Source organism: Lithobates pipiens, unplaced genomic scaffold (genome assembly GCF_037356315.1).
Source record: "Lithobates pipiens isolate NorthernLeopardFrog02 unplaced genomic scaffold, aLitPip1_a1.2 Scaffold_19, whole genome shotgun sequence".
NCBI lineage: Eukaryota > Metazoa > Chordata > Amphibia > Anura > Ranidae > Lithobates > Lithobates pipiens.
In genome coordinates, this window is record NW_027507764.1 from 306,197,593 (window position 1) to 306,217,269 (window position 19,677).

The 19,677-nt window shown below is 39.8% G+C and overlaps 1 protein-coding gene across 1 annotated transcript in view; it reads right to left on the reverse strand.

Annotated features, from left to right (window-relative positions):
- The window catches only part of CDH18 (cadherin 18), a 965,040-nt gene that overhangs the window by 86,553 nt on the left and 858,810 nt on the right, over positions 1 to 19,677 (reverse strand). Inside the window, exon 9 of the mRNA XM_077492030.1 lies at positions 10,312 to 10,430. Within this exon, the coding sequence (XP_077348156.1) occupies positions 10,312 to 10,430 (119 nt within the window). The remainder of the gene's footprint in view (positions 1 to 10,311; positions 10,431 to 19,677) is intronic.

Below are 19,677 nucleotides of genomic sequence, written 5' to 3' on the forward strand. Positions count from 1 at the left end.
TCCGCTCAAACTTAGCATGGACGGACATGGCCACACACGACGGACGAACAGTTTGCTGAAACCGTGCGCGATGACGTGAACGGCACGTACGACGGGACGAAAAATACGACGTCCTATACACTGCATTATAACTTTCGGCGTGAAAATCCTTTCTGAGCATGCGCGGAACTTTGTTTGACGAACAAGCCTACACACGAGCGGACTGTTCGCTGAAACAAGGTTTCAGCGGACAGTTTTTCGGAAATTCCGAAAAACCTTGTCCGTCAAACTGTCCGCTGAAACTGTCCGCTGAAAGCCCACACACGAGCGGACTGTCCGCCCAAACACTGTTCAGCGGACAAAGTTGGGCGAACAGTCCGCCCGTGTGTACGCGGCCTTAGTGATCATGAACAGCAATCTCTCTCCTCCTCTAGTCAGTACACTGCCCTCATAATTAGAAACACCTCCCTAGGGAACACTTAACCCTGTGATCGCCCCCTAGTGTTAACCCCTTCCCTGCCAGTGGCATTTATACAGTAATCAGTTGCTATTTTTAGCTCTGATCACTGTATAAATGTAAATGTCACTGGTCCCAAAACAGTGTCAAAAGTGTCCAATCTGTCCACCGCAATATCGCAGTCTTGCTAAAAATTGCAGATCGCTGCCATTACTAGTAAAAAATAAATAGATAATAGCAATGGCAAAATCTATCCCCTATTTTGTAGACACTATAACTTTTGTGCCAACCAATCAATATACGCTTATTTTACCAAAATATATAGAAGAATACATATTGGCCTAAACTGATGAAGAAATAATTTTTTATTTTTTTATTTTTTGGGGGTCATTTATTATAGCAAAAAGTTAAAAAAAATGTTTTTTTCGAAATTGTCGCTCTTTTTTTGTTTATAGCGCAAAAAAAACCTGTAGAGGTGATCAAATACCCCCAAAAGAACTCTCTATTTGTGGAAAAAAGGGACATACATTTTGTTTGGGTACAATGTCACACGACCATGCAATTGCCAGTTAAAACGAAGCAGCGCCATATCACAAAATATGGCCTGGTCATTAAGGGGCAAATCCTTCCAGTCCTTAACCAACTGCTGACCAGCTTCTGTACATATACGGTGGCAGGTTGGCTCTCCTACACAAATCACCGTACATGCATGACAGCTCCCTAAGGAGCCAAAGCAGGCACACGCATGTGCCCGTTGCACGCTGTGGGGCACGGTGCATGGTCGGTGGTTGCAATCGCTGATGACCTCCCACGATAGCGGGCACAAGAGCCAGAATGGGGATTTTTTTGTGTGTAAACACACAAATCCTAATTCTGTTAGAGGAGTAGAGACAGATCTGCTATTTGCAGTAGATGCAAACAGCTATATGTCTCCTTTCTCAATCAGCCCCATCCCCCCACCGTTAGAAACACCAACTAGGGAACAAATTAAACCCATTTATTGCCCCTAGTGCTAACCCCTACCCTTCCAGTGACATTCACACCGCAATCAGTGCATTTTTATAGCATTGATCGCTGTATAAATGTCAATGGTCCCAAAAATGTGTCAAAGTGTTCAATCTGTCCGCCGCAACATTGCAGTCCCAATAAAATCACAGATTTAACTGCCATTACTAATAAAAAAATAATAATAATAAAAATGCCACAAAAATGCCATAAATCTATCCATTATTTTGTAGACGCTATAACTTTTGCACAAACCAATCAATATACGCTTATTGGGATTTTTGTTTCACCAAAAATATGTAGAAAAATACATATTGGCCTAAACTGATGAAGATTGTTTTTTTTTTAATTTATTTGGGGGTATTTATTATAGCAAAAAGTAAAAAATATTTTTCTTTTCAAAACTGTCGCTGTTTTTTTGTTTATAATGCAAAAAATAAAAAAAACGCAGAGATGAGCAAATACCATCAAAAGAAATCTCTATTTGTGAGAAAAACAGGTCGTAAATTTTGTTTGGGTACAATGAGCACGACCCCACAATTGGTAGTGCCATATCGCTAAAAAATGGTCTGGTTATTAAGGGGGCAAATCCTTCTGGAGATGAAGTGGTTAAAGTGGAAGTAAACCCATCGATTTAAACAGTTTAAAAAAATAGTTACATTCCCGGCATGCCGGGAATGCAAACTGCACATTGGCTGTGCTCTCAAACAAACTGTCAAACCATCCAATGGCTGGTGTCATAACGGATCACATGTGCAGCACCTTGGTAATTGAAGATTAAACAGAGGCAAAGATGGCAGCTTCCTTGGCTGAAAATGATAGGGGTGTTTACTTCCACTTTAAGTGGTTACGTATTACAGTGTTAAGTATGCAGATATTTTAAATTTTTTCATTGTAACTTTAAATTTGTACATTGTTTAATTACAGTTTTATAAAAAAGGCTTAAATAAAACTCACATTCTGATGTTTCATCTCTGAGTTTCTTGTTCACTTGCACAATTTTTCTTAAGAACAAGAAACTAAACTCTTTTGGATTTGTAATAGAGGTTACACAAAAGGAACAGAATAACCATTTAAGTAACTTTTTTAAGAGACAATTACCTGTAAATGCATTTTTGCAATATAATTTTGCCATTCAGAAACTATGAGGTTTACTTATTAAAGATAAATAGAGTGCTCACTTTGTGCGTGGAGTCACACTTTGCATGGAAATTTTCCCCAGAGGTTAGTGAAGGAGGTAAAGTTCTGCTGACTTACATCATCCAATTATGTACAAGCAAAAAAATATATATATTTTTTTTCATTTCCCTTGCATGTGATTGGGCATTCTTTGCAAAGTGAAATTGACCACATTCACTATGTTCTAGGGAGATGAAGTGAACACCCTCTTTGTCTTTAGTAAATCAACCCTAATGTCACCTAAGGGTATAACTGCAAGTTGATTATTATGGTCATTTTATAATATATACATTTTACTGTAATAATGCCAAAGTAATAAAGCCCACATACTACTGGAAATAAAAGAAAATACATGAATCTAAACTAATTTGCCAATGTAAAAAGAAAAAGCAGCCAGATTCATCAAAGCAAAACTAATAGTATTCAAACTTAGTGAAAGATATCACAGTATGTGCAGAAAAATGACAATTGTTAAATAAATGCAACGTACTGTACTTACATACAGTTATAATAAACTGTGACTGTTCCCCCACCTCCTTAGGTGCATCTTGCCTGGAAACAATACTAAATACTTTATCAGGTGGGCTGTACTCAGGAGGGGTTTAATTAAGGAACAACTGTAATGAATGTATAATTGTCCTGTAAGGTAACTCGTGTTGAAATAATGTATTTCTGTATGTCCTTCCTTTTTTTCTTTCTTAAATTATAATAAATATATTCAAAATACATTTGTAAGGACATGTTTTTGTCAGGTGATTATGAAATATTACATGTTAATATTATGTCATTTCATTTTTAGCCTGCTTACTGGTTCCTTAACCATGGTAAGCAGGAGGTAAGTTACTAACCCTCCTTTCACCATATGGCTCTGTTAAAGTTTTCAATCAGACAATAAGCCTGGTAGGTATGTCCTGCTGTGTATCCTTACTTCTAAACTGATTGTGCTTTGCAATACCTTTGACACATTTTACATTATAATTTGTAAAAATAAAAAGGTAGCGTATTAAAGATGAAAATAAAAAAAAATACTTTTATTAATTTTAGAAAGTATTTACTTAAAATAAATACATATAAATGCTTTCCTTGAAAAGCTAGTTACTTGACTTTTTATGGTTTCAATACTTTCATAATAATTCGTAAAAAAGCACGCCAATCAGAAAAGTACAAAAAGTCCAAGTAAATTCAATGCTCCTAATGTGAATGTTGTTTCAGGCTCAGTAACTCAGAAAATACTAAAACAATTTGATTAACATGGCAGCCAGGAAACTGGAATTCTTAAAAGGGGAAGTCATCAGTGGCAGCCTTCATGCTTCCTTACTACTAGTCTTCTTAAAAAAAGTACAAATCATAATTTATAGTAAAATAGTCAATTTCTCCCTGTTGTAGTAAATTAAGACTTAATTTATATGGTAAAATATTGTTTATTTTAATTGCATGCATGCATCTAGACCCACCAACTTATGTTAGTTAAAGTGAAACTAAAGAAAGATAACCCCCTCTAGGAAGCTCTCTCCCAAGGGGGTTACCCTGCGGGGGTGCTCCCTTGTAATACACTCAAAGCCAATAGCCACTGTGTGTATGACTTGGCCCTGCCCCCCTGGTGCCCATGTCATTGGATTTGATTGGCAGCAGTGGGCGCCAATGGCTATGCTGCTATCAAACTATCCAATGAAGATCCGAGAAGCCATGGAGAGAGCGACACGGGATCATGCCCATGGAAATTTGGCGCTCAGGTAAGTAAAATGCGGGGGTTGGGGGCCGTACACTGCAAGGTGTTTTTTGACCTTATCCACTTAAGCCCCGGAACATTTGGCTGGCCAAAGACCAGACCACTTTTTTTTGCGATTCAGCACTGCGTCACTTTAACTGACAATTACGAGGTTGTGCGACGTGGCTCCCAAACAAAATTTACGTCCTTTTTTTCCCACAAATAGAGCTTTCTTTTGGCTGTATTTGATCACCTCAAACAAAAAAAGAGTGACAATTTTGAAAAAAAAACTATTTTTTTTAACTTTTTGCTATAATAAATATCCCCCAAAAATATATTAAAAATGTTTTTTTTCCTCAGTTTAGGCCAATATGTATACATCTACATATTTTTGGTAAAAAAAATCGCAATAAGTGTATATTGATTGGTTTGCGCAAAAGTTATAGCAGCTACAAAATAGGGTATCGTTTATTGCATTTTTATTCATATTTCGTTTTTACTAGTAACAGCGGCGATCAGCAATTTTTATCATGACTGTGACATTATGGCAGACATATCGGACAATTTTGACACATTTTTGGGACCATTAGCATTAATACAGCGATTGGTGTGATTAAAAATTGCATTGATTACTGTAAAAATTTCACTTGCAGTGAAGGGGTTAACACTTTGGGGCAGTGGATGGGTTAATATGTATCCTAGGGAGTGTTATAACTGAAGAGGGATGGGAATGTGCAGGGAAACTAACAGATTTCTGTTCATACTCTGTATGAACAGACGATCTCTCAGTTCACTGCTCAGAGAACTGGAAACTGTGTGTTTACACACACGGCTCCCGGTTCTCCGTGAGCCCCGAGTGATCATGGGAGCCCGGCGGCTCGGGGAGCAAGTGGGGGGCGTGCGCGCAAGCATCCTCTAGTTGACATTTATGCTAGTTGTATTAGCATTATGCTATGCTAGTACAACTGCGCAACTGGTCAGCTAGTGGTTAATGCATAGGATGCATTAACTCCCCTGACGGTATTCCCGAGTGTGGCTCGTGGTGAGATTTTTGTACCATTAGTGGTAACGCCGAGCCCCACTCGGGATTGCATCGCTGCATCCAGAAAGAGATAACTTACCTTATCTCTGGGATCCTGCGATGTATCCCGGCTGTGTACGGCGGCCGGACCTTCCGCCCGATGCACTGTGTGCCCTGGCTTCCGTTCCCTGCGAGCGTAGTGACGCAGGGAGGTGGAACCAGCGCCAAATTCAAAAAGTTTAAAACACAAACACACTGATACATTGTAATCCTATTGGATTACATTACTAAATAAAATAAAACTGACCTTAGCTTGCCCCCATTGCTTTATCCAGTGCCCCTGCCTGCAGTTTACTGTACTTTGTGTCTGGAAACTGCAGAGCGACCATGACATCAAAAAAGCGCACCTCTACCTCAAAAGTGGCATATGAGCTGTTTGAAAACAGCAACAGCGATACAGAATCGCTTGCAGAAGTGAGTGATAACGATTCGTGGGGAAGTTCGTCGTCAGGCACGGAAAGCGATTTTAGCGATGATCCTGCGACTTTGCCCAGTGATGTTCAATTGATTGCGGTATGGAGCATGCAGTGCCCCCAAGATTTCCATTTACTGGAACACCTGGTATCAAAGTGGATGTGGATGACAACTCATTGGCATATCTCCAACCCTTTTTGACCGATGAGGATATAGAAAAAATTGTTATGGAGACAAATTGGTACCACGAACAACAAGCTGCTACGCATCAGAGGTTTGCAAGGAGCAGAAAGTGGGAACCAGTAACCAAGGAGGACATCTGGAAGTTTCTGGGCCTCATAATTCTACAGGGAGTGGTTGGGAAACCCCTGCAGAAGTGGCACTGGACCACCAACAAATTGCTAGCAACTCCTTTTTTTGGCACCGTCATGTCGGAGTACAAATTTTCCCTTATTATGAAGTATCTGCACTTTGAGAATAATGAGGAATTCAACGAGACTTCTCATCCAGCACCAAAACTAAAAAAGATTTGGGGGCTTTACCAAATGATTCAGCAAAATTTCCAGAAGACCTATGTACCCGACAGAGACATCAGTACCGACTAAAGGCTGATGGCCTACAAAGGAAGACTCAGCTGGATACAGTTTATTGCGTCCAAGAGGGCACATTTTGGAATAAAATAATTCATGCTCTGTGAATCCAGCACTGGGTACATTTGGAATTCCATACTTTACACCGGGAAAGGAACCAAGTTCAATGAGAGATTTGGTAACTCTGGACTGGCAACCGCTTCCGTGCTTACTCTGATTGAACAGCTGCTGAATCAGGGCTACTGTGTAACCACAGACAATTTTTACAGTTCTCCAGGACTCTATGAGTTCCTTTTGCAGCATAAAACAGATGCATACGGGACCATTAGAGCTAACCGTGTGACTTTCCACCAACCTTTGTCAATAAAAAGCTCAAGGCAGGACAAATAGTTGCCTGGCAAAAAGGAAAAGTGATGGCACTGAGATGGCGCGACAAAAAAGACATGTGCCTAATGAGTACTATTCACAACACCTCTACTGTCATGGTACAAACAAAAGGTGGAAAAGACATCATGAAGCCCCAAGTCGTGATGGACTACAACCATACTATGGGAGGGTGTGGCCGAGCTGACCAGGCCATGACTTTTTACCCAGCCATGAGGAAGCAACAGAAAAAAATATTATAAAAACATCTTCAAGCACCTTCTGGAGCAGTGCCTGTGGAATGCTTTCATTCTTCTAAAAAAAATAGTGACAAGCCTGTTGTTCATGTGGACTTTGTTTGGAAAGTTGGCAAACTTATTTTCCTCAGGCACCAAACACCAACGACAGTAAACAGATCTGGCCGTCGTGCTGCTGGCGTTGTGAACCCGGAACACCTGACTGGTTGGCACTTTATGGACCACATTCCAACAGAAAAGAAGGCAGCACCCACAAGGATGTGTGTCGTTTGCTGCTCTAAGCGTGACGACACTGGAAGGAAAATTCAAAAAGAAACAAGGTTCTACTGTCCTGACTGTGATGTTGGACTTTGTGCTGTACCATGTTTTAAAATTTTCCATACCAGAGACGTTTACTGAAGCAATATGACTACCAATATTGCACCCTTGTTTGACAAAAGAAAAAGCCAGTGTTTTTGATTATATTATTTACTAAAATGTATTGAATAAAAATTATTATTATTATATTATTATTTGTTATTATTTACATTTATGTATTATATTATAATTTATGATTTTGTGTTTCAAACTTTATCCTACCCGGGATGTCTACTAGACTTTGTTTTAAACAGATTTCAGTGAGTTATTCCTAAGAATTGCAGGCTTACAATATAAAACGCCAAATTTCCATTCAAAATAATGGTACTGCTTTCAGCACCTAAACTCAGAAATAATCATACCGCCAGGGAGGTTAAGGTGAAAAAAACACAAACCTTTACAATCCCTTTAACATTTTTTTTTGTGTTTCCAACAAGCAGCCTTAATGCTTCCTTACTACAGGTTTCTTTAACTTTTTTAGCTGGAATAATGTTTTCAATAGAGTACAGATTTTAAAGCGGGGTTCCAACCTAAAGTGGAACTTCTGCTCATCGGAACCCCCCCTCCGGTGTCACATTTGGCACCTTTCAGGGGGGAGGGGGTGCAGATACCTGTCTAAGACAGGTATTTTCACACACTTCCCACGGGAGTCTATCCCGTTTCTTGCCCCCCCCGCACTGTCTGCTGGGACATGTATGGGTCCCAGAGACAGGGCTGACCATTCCTAGTGCACTGCGCAACTCGCGCATGCGCATTAGGGAACCGGAAAGTGAAGCCGCAATGCTTCACTTCCTGATTCCCTCATCCAGAATGGTGGCGGCAGCAGCCGAGACCAGATCGATCGATCTTGGCTGCTGACATCGCTGGACCCTGGGACAGGTGAGTGTCTATTTATTAAAAGTCAGCAGCTGTAGCATTTATAGCTGCTGGCTTTTAATATTTTTTTGTAGGTGGAATCCCTCTTTAAATTATAATAAATTTCTCCCTGTCTTAGTAAATTGGGAAACATTTACATGTTAAAATGTCATTTATTACAATCACATGCATGCATCTAGACCAACCAACCTATGTTAGTTAACGTTGTTAAATAAACTGCTTATGGGTCCAGTTTTGGTATTGTTTGCAGTAAGGATGCACGAATGCCGAGTATGAGTACTGATATTTTTTTTAAAATACTCTCTGATACCTATCGCCTAGGAAGAGTAGGTAGAGGGGTGTTTTGGGAGGTGGGGGGGAGTTAGGGAGTTGGGGGAGGCTGGGGTGAGGACAGGATGGGGGGAGTAGGAGGGTAAGTGAGGACAGGTGGGGGAGGGTAAGGGAGGATAAGTGAGGGCTGGATGAGGGAGCTAGAAGGGACCCTGGGAACACAAAGGACAGGGAGAGCAGTGCCATCTAAGTGCAGTATGACCACAATGTAATGTATAAAAGGTAAGAAACACACTCACAATGTCAGCATAAATGATGAATGTGGTGTTCATCTGCTCCACTCTCAGGTGCTAGCTGCTAGTGTTTCGGTGGCCAGAGGTACAGGGGCATCGGTGGCCCCCAGTGCTTGCTGGTAAACTCAGAAACACTTAAGGGCACTGATGACTTACTCGGAAGTGATGTCATCATTTCACCGAGTGTCTTCCAAGTTTACCAGGAAGTACTGGAAGCCACCAGCACCCCTGAACCTCTGGCCATGAGGTTAGATGGTGCTGCTCTCTCTGTTCTTCAGGGCAGCTAGTGGGAAGGAAAGAGGTTGCGGGGAGGAGAATTCCATGGACATATGAAATGTCATTGATTGTTAAGGACGTGGTGGCCCTGCTCCTTTACAACCAATAGTTCCGGGCATTCTTTTCTTTACATTTCAGCTGTTAGCGGGGAAATCCCGCTGACAGCTGAAAGAACCGAGACAGAAGGTAACGGGCACAAGTACCGATACCCATGCAAATGCCTAGTATTGGCACCGATACAGATACCGGTATCGGTGCAACCCTAGTTTGCAGATTTGTTGTAACAGAGAGAAAGCCACATCAAATATACAGTAATTTTGACCACTTCAGCCCCGGAAGGATTTCCCCCCTTTCTGATCAGAGCACTTTTTATGATTTGGCACTGCGTCGCTTTAACTGACAATTGCGCAGTCGTGCGATGTTGTGCCCAAACAAAATTGACGTCCTTTTTTTCCCACAAATAGAGCTTTCTTTTGGTGGTATTTGATCACCTCTGCATTTTAGGCCGATATATATTCTTCTACATATTTTTGGTAACAAAATTGCAATAAGCATATATTGATTGGTTTGCGCAAACGTTATAGCGTCTAAAAAATAGGGGATAGTTTTATGGCATTTTTATTATTATTTTTATTTTTATTAGTAATGGTGGTGATCTGCAATTTTTGTCATGACTGTGACCTTATGGCAGACACATCGGACACTTTTGACACTATTTTGGGACCACTGTCATTTATACAGCGAACAGTGCTATAAAAATGCACTGATTACTGTGTAAATGACAATGCCAGTGAAAGGGTTAACCACTAGGGGCGATGAAGGGGTTAAGTGTGTCCTAGGGAGTAATTCTAACTGTGGGAGGATGTCCTTCAACACACATGACAGCGATCACTGCTCCCAATGACAGGGAGCAGTGATCTCTGTCATGTCACAAGGTAGAACGGAGAAATACCTTATCTCCCTGTTCTATCTCTCTGTGACATCAGGTCCATGGGTCCCCACGTTCACGGTCATGGAGAACACAGCGCACATGCCCACAGCACCGCTTCTTAAAGGGGACATACCTGTACGCCCTTTTGCCCACCCGTGCCATTCTGCCGATGTATATCTTTGTGCAGCGGTCGGGAAGCAGTTAGTATATTACAAATATGGTAAGCAAGTTACAATTTAACACTTTTAACATTATATATAGGAAAAGTAGGTTACCTGGCCTGCTCTTGCATTCTCACAAACAATTATATCTTCATTTCCAATGTATGGGGCATTATCATTAACGTCCAACACTTTGATACCAACTGAAACGTAGCTCATTAGGGTAGGATTTTCTGTAAAAAAAAAAAAGCAACATCAGTTAAGGTAAAAGATGTATACTATTGTTATCACATATTTCTATATTTATCCCGATATACTATGAGCAAGCATTTAAAAAAGTCATGCCCAAGCAGCAGCTATTTTTTTAGGCTTGAACTTACACTATATGACATATAACCAACTACCTTACTGGAATTCACATAATTGAGAAAACAGCTTGAAAATGAAATATTGCAAAATGGAATATGGTTAATATTAGTCATTTTTCCATCATATCTTCACAGTTTTATATTGTAAACAGGATGTTTAAATACAGCATTAAAGTCAACAAAGGTTAAATAAAATGCTTAAATATTCTGGTAAAAAAAAAAATCTATTTTTGTAAGGTGCTACTAAGAGTAAAATTGTATTTCCTTGATTATGGATTTTGTGTCACATTTGTTTTCAGTGCTGGAGCATGCCAAAAGTTATTTTAGGTGTGAGGTTCCTGGTGCTGACAAATACTATTACAATGACACTACTATGTATTGTGCATGCTGCAGAAAGTAGCTGAATACCCTGAAACATTCCCCAATAGATAACCCTCACCTAGCTGAAGATTTAACCTATAACAATCACATAAAACAAGCCCTAAATGCTTACCTATTCCACAAGTACTTAATATCTAAAATGAGCACTTAAAGCAGAATTAAACCCAACAGCAAACCTTTATTATATAGCAGCTTACCAATTCTTAGGTGTGATAGCTAGGGATGAGCCGAACACCCTCCTGTTCAGTTTGCAGCATAACATGCGAACAGGCAAAACATTTGGCAGAACACATGAACACCGTCTATGGGACACGAACATGAATAATCAAAAGTGCTCATTTTAAAGGCTTATATGCAAGTTATTGTCATAAAAAGTGTTTGGGGACCCAGGTCCTGCCACAGGGGACATGTATCAATGCAAATTTTCTTTTTACAATCTGCCATTTTTTTTCAGGAGCAGTGATTTTTTTAATGCTTAAAGTGAAACAATAAAAATGAAATATTCCTTTAACTATCGTGCCTGGGGGGTGTCTATAGTATGCCTGTAAAGTGGTGCATTTTTCCCATGTTTAGAACAGTACTACAGCAAAATGACATTTCTAAAGGAAAAATTGTCATTTAAAACTGATCACGGCTGTAATGAATTGTTGTGTCTCGGCAATATAGATAAAACTCATTGAAAAAAAAAGCATGGGATCCCTCCAGTCCATTATCAGGCCCTTTGGCTCTGGTATGAATATTAAGGGGAACCCTGAACCAAAATTGAAAAAAAAATTGTGTGGGTGTCCCCCTAAAATCCATACCAGGCCATCCGGGTCTGGTATGGATTTTAAGGGGAACCCTGCGCCAATTTTTTTTTTAAATGGCATATGGGTCCCCCCAAAATCCATACCAGACCTTTATCTGAGCATGCAACCTGGCAGGCTGCAGAAAAAGGGAGAGTGAGAGAGTACCCCACTCCTGAACCGTACCAGGCCACATGCCCTCAAAATTGGGAGGGTGCTTTGGGGTAGCCCCCCAAAGCACATTGTCCCTATGTTGTTGGGGACAAGGGCCTCATCCCCACAACCCTTGCCTGGTGGTTGTGGGGGTCTGTGGGTGGGGGCTTATCGGAATCTGGAAGCCCCCTTTAACAAGAGGACCCACAGATCCCAGCCCCCGTGTGAAATGGTAACGGGGTACAAAAGCACCCCTAACATATCATTAAAAAAGTGTCAAAATGTTAAAAATAACAAAACACAGCTTGGGACAAGTCCTTTATTAAAAACAAAAAAAATAAAAATGTCCCACAATACCCATTCATCTTCTTCTATCACGCCACCCAGACCGAAAAATAAAAAATAAAATCCGGGACCGACCCGCCTCCATGGGAGGCTCCCACCATCGACATGTCTTGGCTTGTGACATCTCTTATATAACTGAGGACGGGGACACCCGGTGACTTAACTGGGTGACCCTGTCCCCTCTGATGCATGAGGACTACCCTGTGGCTTCCCCGTGGTGAGAGGGGGTGGGGCAACCCATTTACGTAAATGGGTGACTTTTTCTGTGAAATGGTAGGGGTACATTTGTACCCGTTACCATTTCACAAGGGGAGGCTGGGATATGGGGGTCCCCTTGTTAAGGGGGGCTTCCAGATTCTGATAAGCCCCCACCCTCAGCCCCCCTACAACCACCGGGCAAGGGTTGTGGGGAGGCCCTTGTCCCCATCAACATGGGGACAATGTGCTTTGGGGGTACCCAAAGAACCCTCCCCATGTTGAGGGCATGTGGCCTGGTACAGTTCAGGAGGGGGTGGGGGTGCTCTCCCGCCCCACCCTCTTTTCCTGTGGCCTGCCAGGTTGTATGCTCGGATAAGGGTCTGGTATGGATTTTGGGGGACCCCATGCCATTTTTTTCAATTTTGGGACAGGGTTCCCCTTAAAATCCATACCAGGCCTGAAGGGTCTTGCATGGATTTTGGGGGGCCCTACTCCATTTAAAAAATGGAGCAGAATTCCCCTCAATTTCCATATCAGACCCGAAGGGCCTGGTATGGACTTTAGGGGGACCCCCACGCAACAATTTTTTTAAAATTTGGTTTAGGGTTCCCCTTAATATTCATACCAGACCCAAAGGGCCTGGTAATGAACTGGGGGATCTAATACTCTTTTTTCAATGAGTTTTATCTATATTGCTGAGACTCAACAATTTATTACAGCCACAATCAGTTTTGAATGAAAATGTTTCCTTTAGAAATGTAATTTTTCTGTGGTACTGTTCTAAATACAGGAAAAATTTACCACTTTACAGGCATAATATATACATCCCCTAGGCACGATATTTAACCACTCAAGCCCCGCACCATTTTGCAGGCCAAAGACCAGACCACTTTTTGCGATTCGGCACTGTGTCGTTTTAACTGACAATTGCGCGGACATGCAACGTGGCTCCCAAACAAAATTGACGTCCTTTTTTTCCCACAAATAGAGCTTTATTTTGGTGGTATTTGATCAACCCTGCGATTTTTTTTTTTTTTGCGCTATAAACAAAAAAAAGAGCAACAATTTTGAAAAAAAAACACATTATTTTTTACATTTTGCTATAATAAATATCCCCCAAAAATATATATTTTTTTTCCCTCAGTTTAGGCCGATACGTATTCTTCTACATATTTTTGGTAAAAAAATGGCAATAAGCGATTATTGATTGGTTTGCACAAAAGTTATAGCATTTACAAAATGGGGGATAGTTTTATGGTATTTTTATTAATATTTTTTTTTTACTAGTAATGGCTGTGATCAGAATTTTTTATCATGACTGCAACATTATGGCGGACACATCGGACATTTTTGGGACCACTGTCATATATACAGCAATCAGTGCTATACAAATGCACTGATTTCTGTGTAAATGACACTGGCAGTGAAGGGGTTAACCACTAGGTAGCAGTGTAGGGGTTAAGTGTGCCCTAGGGGCATGTTTCTAACTGTGGGGTGGGCGTGGCTGTGTATGACAAGTCACTGATCTCTGCTCCGATCACAGGGATCAGAGATCAGTGTCACTAGGCAGAATGGGAAGATGCTTGTTTACATTAGCATTACTTTAGCATTTCCCCATTCTTCCTCCCCGTGAGACGATCCTTGGTGTCCCCGCAGCGATCGAGTCTGCGGGACCCACAATCGAACTAACGGAGATCCCAACCATAGTGCCGCCGCACTGAAATATGGACCTTAATATTAAAAATGTTTGTAAACCCACTAATTAAAATCCCATATAAAAGTTGCTGCGATTTTAAAAGTTATTTTAATTTTTTTTAATCTGCAGCTTTTATTAACATACTGTAATGTCTGATAATCCTGCCATGAATGTCCTGGAGCAGACATTTTTTTAAGAATCACAATTGTTTTCCTTAATTTTCACCATGATCTATGGTCATCCAGTGGAGACTACAAGCATCCATGCCGATGCACTTTGCATCGGCATGGTCCAAACTGTCACTATTAGAAAACCCACATTAATAATAACAGGAAGTGGCTACAAAGAGACTGTCAGAGATTGTTCGAAAGCACCTTCTTTTTGAACATGATGACATAAACAAGACTAAACAAAGAAGTTCAATAGCCAGTAGCAAATAGCTTCCCTTGCGTCGTATTTGGTCCGTCGGACCAGCACACAGACGAACGGTTTTCCCGATTTTAGTCCGTTGGAATTGAGTCCTCCGGATAGATTTGAAACATGTTCTATTTCTAGGTCCATCGGATTTATTTTTCAAAAAAATTATCGGACTAGCCCACACACGATCGGATTTTCCGACAGACTAATCCCTTCGGACCTAGTCTGCCAGAAAGTCTGGTCGTGTGTACGCGCCATTATTCAAACCTAAAGGATATCCAAACACCAACACAAAAAATAACGTATTGCATATTGCTAGTTCTTAGATAAAGTAGCTGCACTCTGTATCTAGGGAAGGAGCCATGAGTTGGCACCCAGGCTGCATTTCAAAAATAGTCTTTTTTAATCAACATTTCATGGTGGGTGGGAATATTAGTAGTTTATAGAAGAAAGTTGGTATTCCGTTTTGCTCAGAGGAAGTGAAAGGATATTGCATTTGAGCGGGTATTTTCTTTACTTACTGAAAATGTTCTTAGCCTGAAAATGAATGAAGCAATCACATCTAGGGACTGAGAAACTACAATATATTACATTTTTGGCCTTGGATTTAAATTAAAAAGCCTACACTAACTTCTCTGTGCTGCACATTCACATTGTACTGTACCAGAAGTTTCTGCAGTTATAGCAACCAGTCTCCTGCAGAAATCACCCAGTGCCAAGAGAGTGTGATAATATAAAAACAAAATAAATGCTCTGGTTCCTCTGAGGCAGCTTGAAGCAAGGGCTTCCTGCTGTTCTTCTCAATACATTTTCTGAAATTTTGTTGACTTCTTTTTCAATATCTAGAGCTAAAAATGACAATGTTATACATCACTTCCAAGAATCTAATGACATCCTCTATGTCAGGAATATGCAATTTGCGGACCTCCAGCTATTGCAGAACTACAAGTCCCATGAGACATAGCAAGACTCTGACAGCCACAAGCATGACACCCAGAGGCAGAGGCATGATGGGACTTGTAGTTTTGCAACAGCTGGAGGTCCGCTAATTACATATCCCTGCTCTATGACAATCACAGTCTTTGACAATTTGTGGGTCATTCTCACCACAAGTAGAAGGTTGCACTTTTACTCTATAGTTTTAGGGCACGTATTGTCAAAAAAATTCTGGCAAACACTAAATAATCCTGGGAAAATATAATTTGGTTATATACTACACCTTAAAAAGGCAAGTGGTATTTAAAAAATAATAATAATAATAATAATAATAATAATAATATAATAATCATGCCATTTGTCCTAACTCCTATCACTGTCACGTTTTGCTGTATAGTTTGGTCTGTATGTTAATAAAGAAAAAAATAAATACCTTAAGAAGAAATATATTTACTAAATGCTATTGTTAGGTGTACAGACATATCAAAAGAGGTCCTTTAAATTTCCCTTAAGAAATAGTTTGGATGGTAAAGGATAACGCAAAATTCTACATCTCAATATGACTGAAGATGAACAATATAACGTCAGTTACAGGGAAATGTGAAAGATATTTGCTTATTCAGACCCTAAAATATAATCATCACCAATTTACAATGTTTTCTAATCTGATAGTCACTTGTATTAACAAAGGAACATGATCAATTATGATAGCAACTTTTTCCCATTCTGAACTGTATGATAGCAGCTCATTTTATTTCTTCTCAAATTGCTTGTCACACACTGAATATGCGGTTAGCCATGCCTTCCTCCAAAGTGTCAATCATTTTTTCCACACAAAAAAGCATTAATAAGTATGTGAGCACATATATCACAAAAGAAGGTGCAAGTTAGCGGGTATTTAATAGGCATAGGTAACAATGTGTCATGATTATTAATTATGATCTTTTTTTTATTTTTGTCAGATTTTTGTTTTTTCTGTCTGCAATGCATAGATGTATCAACATTTTATGCTGCAGTGATAGATTTTATTCTGGCAATAAATCTGAGATTTGGCAAGAATGGCCTGAGAGGGCTAACGAATGTGGCCCAAACAGCATGGACATGTGGCCACCCCCCGGACAGCTGTCCTATTTAATTTATTAAAAAAAAAGAGTCATGGGCACTTTAAGAAAAATGTGTAGTATGTCAGGCGGGAAAACAGAGTTATGAGACATTGGAGAATAGTAGGGAATGTCACATGACCACACTGGAATGTGCCAGGTCACTTGACCAGTGGGAACATTCTTAAAGCAGGAGGGTGTCTATATAAAAGGGTCCCCCACAGGAATTTCCTCACAGCTGGTCAGAGTACAGCAACAAGCTCAGTGGTTGAGGAGGCAGCAGGTTCAACATTTATGCACGGGAGCAAGTAATACCTACTGTGAGCACTGGAGGCTTTAGAGAGCAACAGCTGCAGCCTTCTCCTAGGCAATCTAATGCAACAGCAAGTGAGTTGGCGCAGCTCTTAAAAAATATAATGATTTCTATACATAAGTTAGCTGACTGCATTAATGCTCCTAGTAATGATAATTCAAATTACTCTAACATACTGTATGGGTTAATAAATCCAGGAATATGAGTGAAAATGTGTCTAATATCAACAGTACTTCTTCATTTTCAGCAGTTAATACAAATACCAGTAATACTTTACAAGTGGAAATTAATATTACGAATTCTTCAGTTCCTGAATGCAAAATGTCACCGCTTGGAAGATAGGCGTAGACCCCGTGGAAAGGTCATTTCATAATTGGTTGCAATCATTTAGCATTTATGCTACTGTGCTAGAAGAAAAGCACCCGGAATACGGTAGTGGTCTTTTCCAACACCTTGAGCACATGCTTGAAGTATATAAAAGCTTTGGTTGATTAGGCTGGTACCAGTACGACACGTCATTTAGACAAAATTATCCATTTATCCATCTTTAGAATGAGGTAATAAGGATATAGGTTTATAATTAAGCCTTATAGCACCTCAAAAACTGACATACTCTAAACAACAGCCCTCTGCCACAGTGTCCCCTTATAAAAGGGGCTACTGTTTTGCTTTCAATGAGAACGAGTACAAATGGGAGGATCAAGCAAGTACAAGGATTATTGCTCCCACTGCTCAGGCCCCCACGCACTACTCAAATGTTTTAAAAAGGAATACCAACATACACAGTCAAAAGGATAACTATTCAAAAGGCTTGAACATCGGTAACCCTACCAAACATGCAGCAATGGTTGAAAATATATCCAGACCAGGAGACAGCCAAGTTTTTTAATTGAAGGTTTCTCCAGAGGTTTTCCTTTGTCAGTTTTTAAGGGTATAGGATGCAAATTGTTTAATAATTTAAAGTTGGTATTACAATGTTCCCATATTGTTAAGGAGAAGCTAGATAAGAAAATTAGTGATGGTACAATAGCAGGACCATTTAGTTTCCCCCCATTTAAAAATTAGAATATCTCCCTTAGGAATTATCCCTAAAAAGGATCCCAACCTGTTTCACTTAATACACCATTTATCCTTCCCAAAAGGTTCATCATTAAATGATGAAATAAATCAGGAGCTAGCATCCATCTCATACTGTACATTTGAAGATGCTGAAGATTTGGGAAAGCTGTGCTACTCGCTAAACAGATATTAAAGCAGCATTTAGATTGCTTCCGATTAACCCAGCTTCTTATAATTCTCTTGGAATGGTATGCGAAGATACATTTTCCTAAGACATGTGCCTCCCCATGGGATGTTCTATTTCATGTATGTATTTCAATACATTTGCATCATTTCTTCAGTGGGTGGTTTCATTTGAATCTGGTCTTGATGGTATATTACACGACCTTGATGACTTCCTATTTATTGGCCCTGCTCAATCTCCAATTTGTTTATCCATGCTGCAATTGTTTGGTACGATCACAAAGATTTCAACAAAAAAAGTCCCCCTTGTGGAAGAAAAGTCTGTTTTGCCATCCACATCCATTGAATTTCTAGGCACAAGAATAGACAAAGAATTTTTAGAATTTCAGCTACCATTTAATAAAGTTAGCCAGATAAAAGCCATGATTTCTTGGATGTTAAGGTGAATTTCGTTTTTTATTAAAAGAGCTTTCATCGTTATTAGGACAATTAGCATTTGCAACCAGAGTTATGTCGGTGGGCAGGATATTCTTGAGAAGACTATATATAGCTATATCTGGGCTTAAATCCCCATTTTCACACATTAGGTTAACAACAGATCTTAAAGAGGACCTCTTAGTATGGGTGACATTTTTTGAGATTTTTATATAACGGGCATTCATTTTTTCGAACAGATTTTGTATTCTCATCGGATATGAAACTGTACCCGGATGCAGCTGGATCTTTCAGTTTTGTTGCAATATGGGGTAGTCACTGGTGCTGTAGTGTATGGCCAGAAAGATGGATTCAAATGAAAGCCACTAAGAGCATAGTGCTACTTAAATTATTCCCTTTAATTGTAGCATTAGAAATATGGGGTGAAAAATTTGCCAATAAAATAATATTAATTAACTCTGACCATAAAGCAGTTATCTATGCAGTAAATTGGCTATCAACAAAATCCCTTCTGTTAGTAAAATGACCTTGTATTTTTATGTTTACGCTTTGATATTTGGGTAAAAGCAAGACATGTTTCAGGTAAAAAAAATCAAATTGCAGCTGCATTATCTCAGTTGAAGATACACAAATTCCATCAGTTACTGCCAAATGAGGACAAGGAAAGACAGGCATGTCCCGAACATCTTTGGAACCTGATCTAAAAATTTTGATTGTGTCAATCAAGAATTCGGGGGCTAATAGCACATGGGCCAAATACATGGCTACATGGCAAAGGTGGACTAAATTCACTATGGAATTTGAGCTGCAGTTTTATTCTCCTTCAGAGACAAACATTCAAATATTTGTATGTACACTGATGCAGGCAGAGCTATCCTATAGCCAAATTGCTAAGATACTAGCAGGGGGTGTCCTTTTTCTTTAAATTGCAAGGTTTTCCTCAGTGTACATCCTTCTTCTCTTAAAAAACCTGATAGGTTACAAAAATACTGGAAGGCCCATCTCTATCCCATTACTAAAAGAAGTCTGCAGAGTCACAAAAATGGTATGCTTCTCCGGATTTGAGACAATATTATTTATAACTGCTTTTGTATTAGCATTTTTTAGTGCT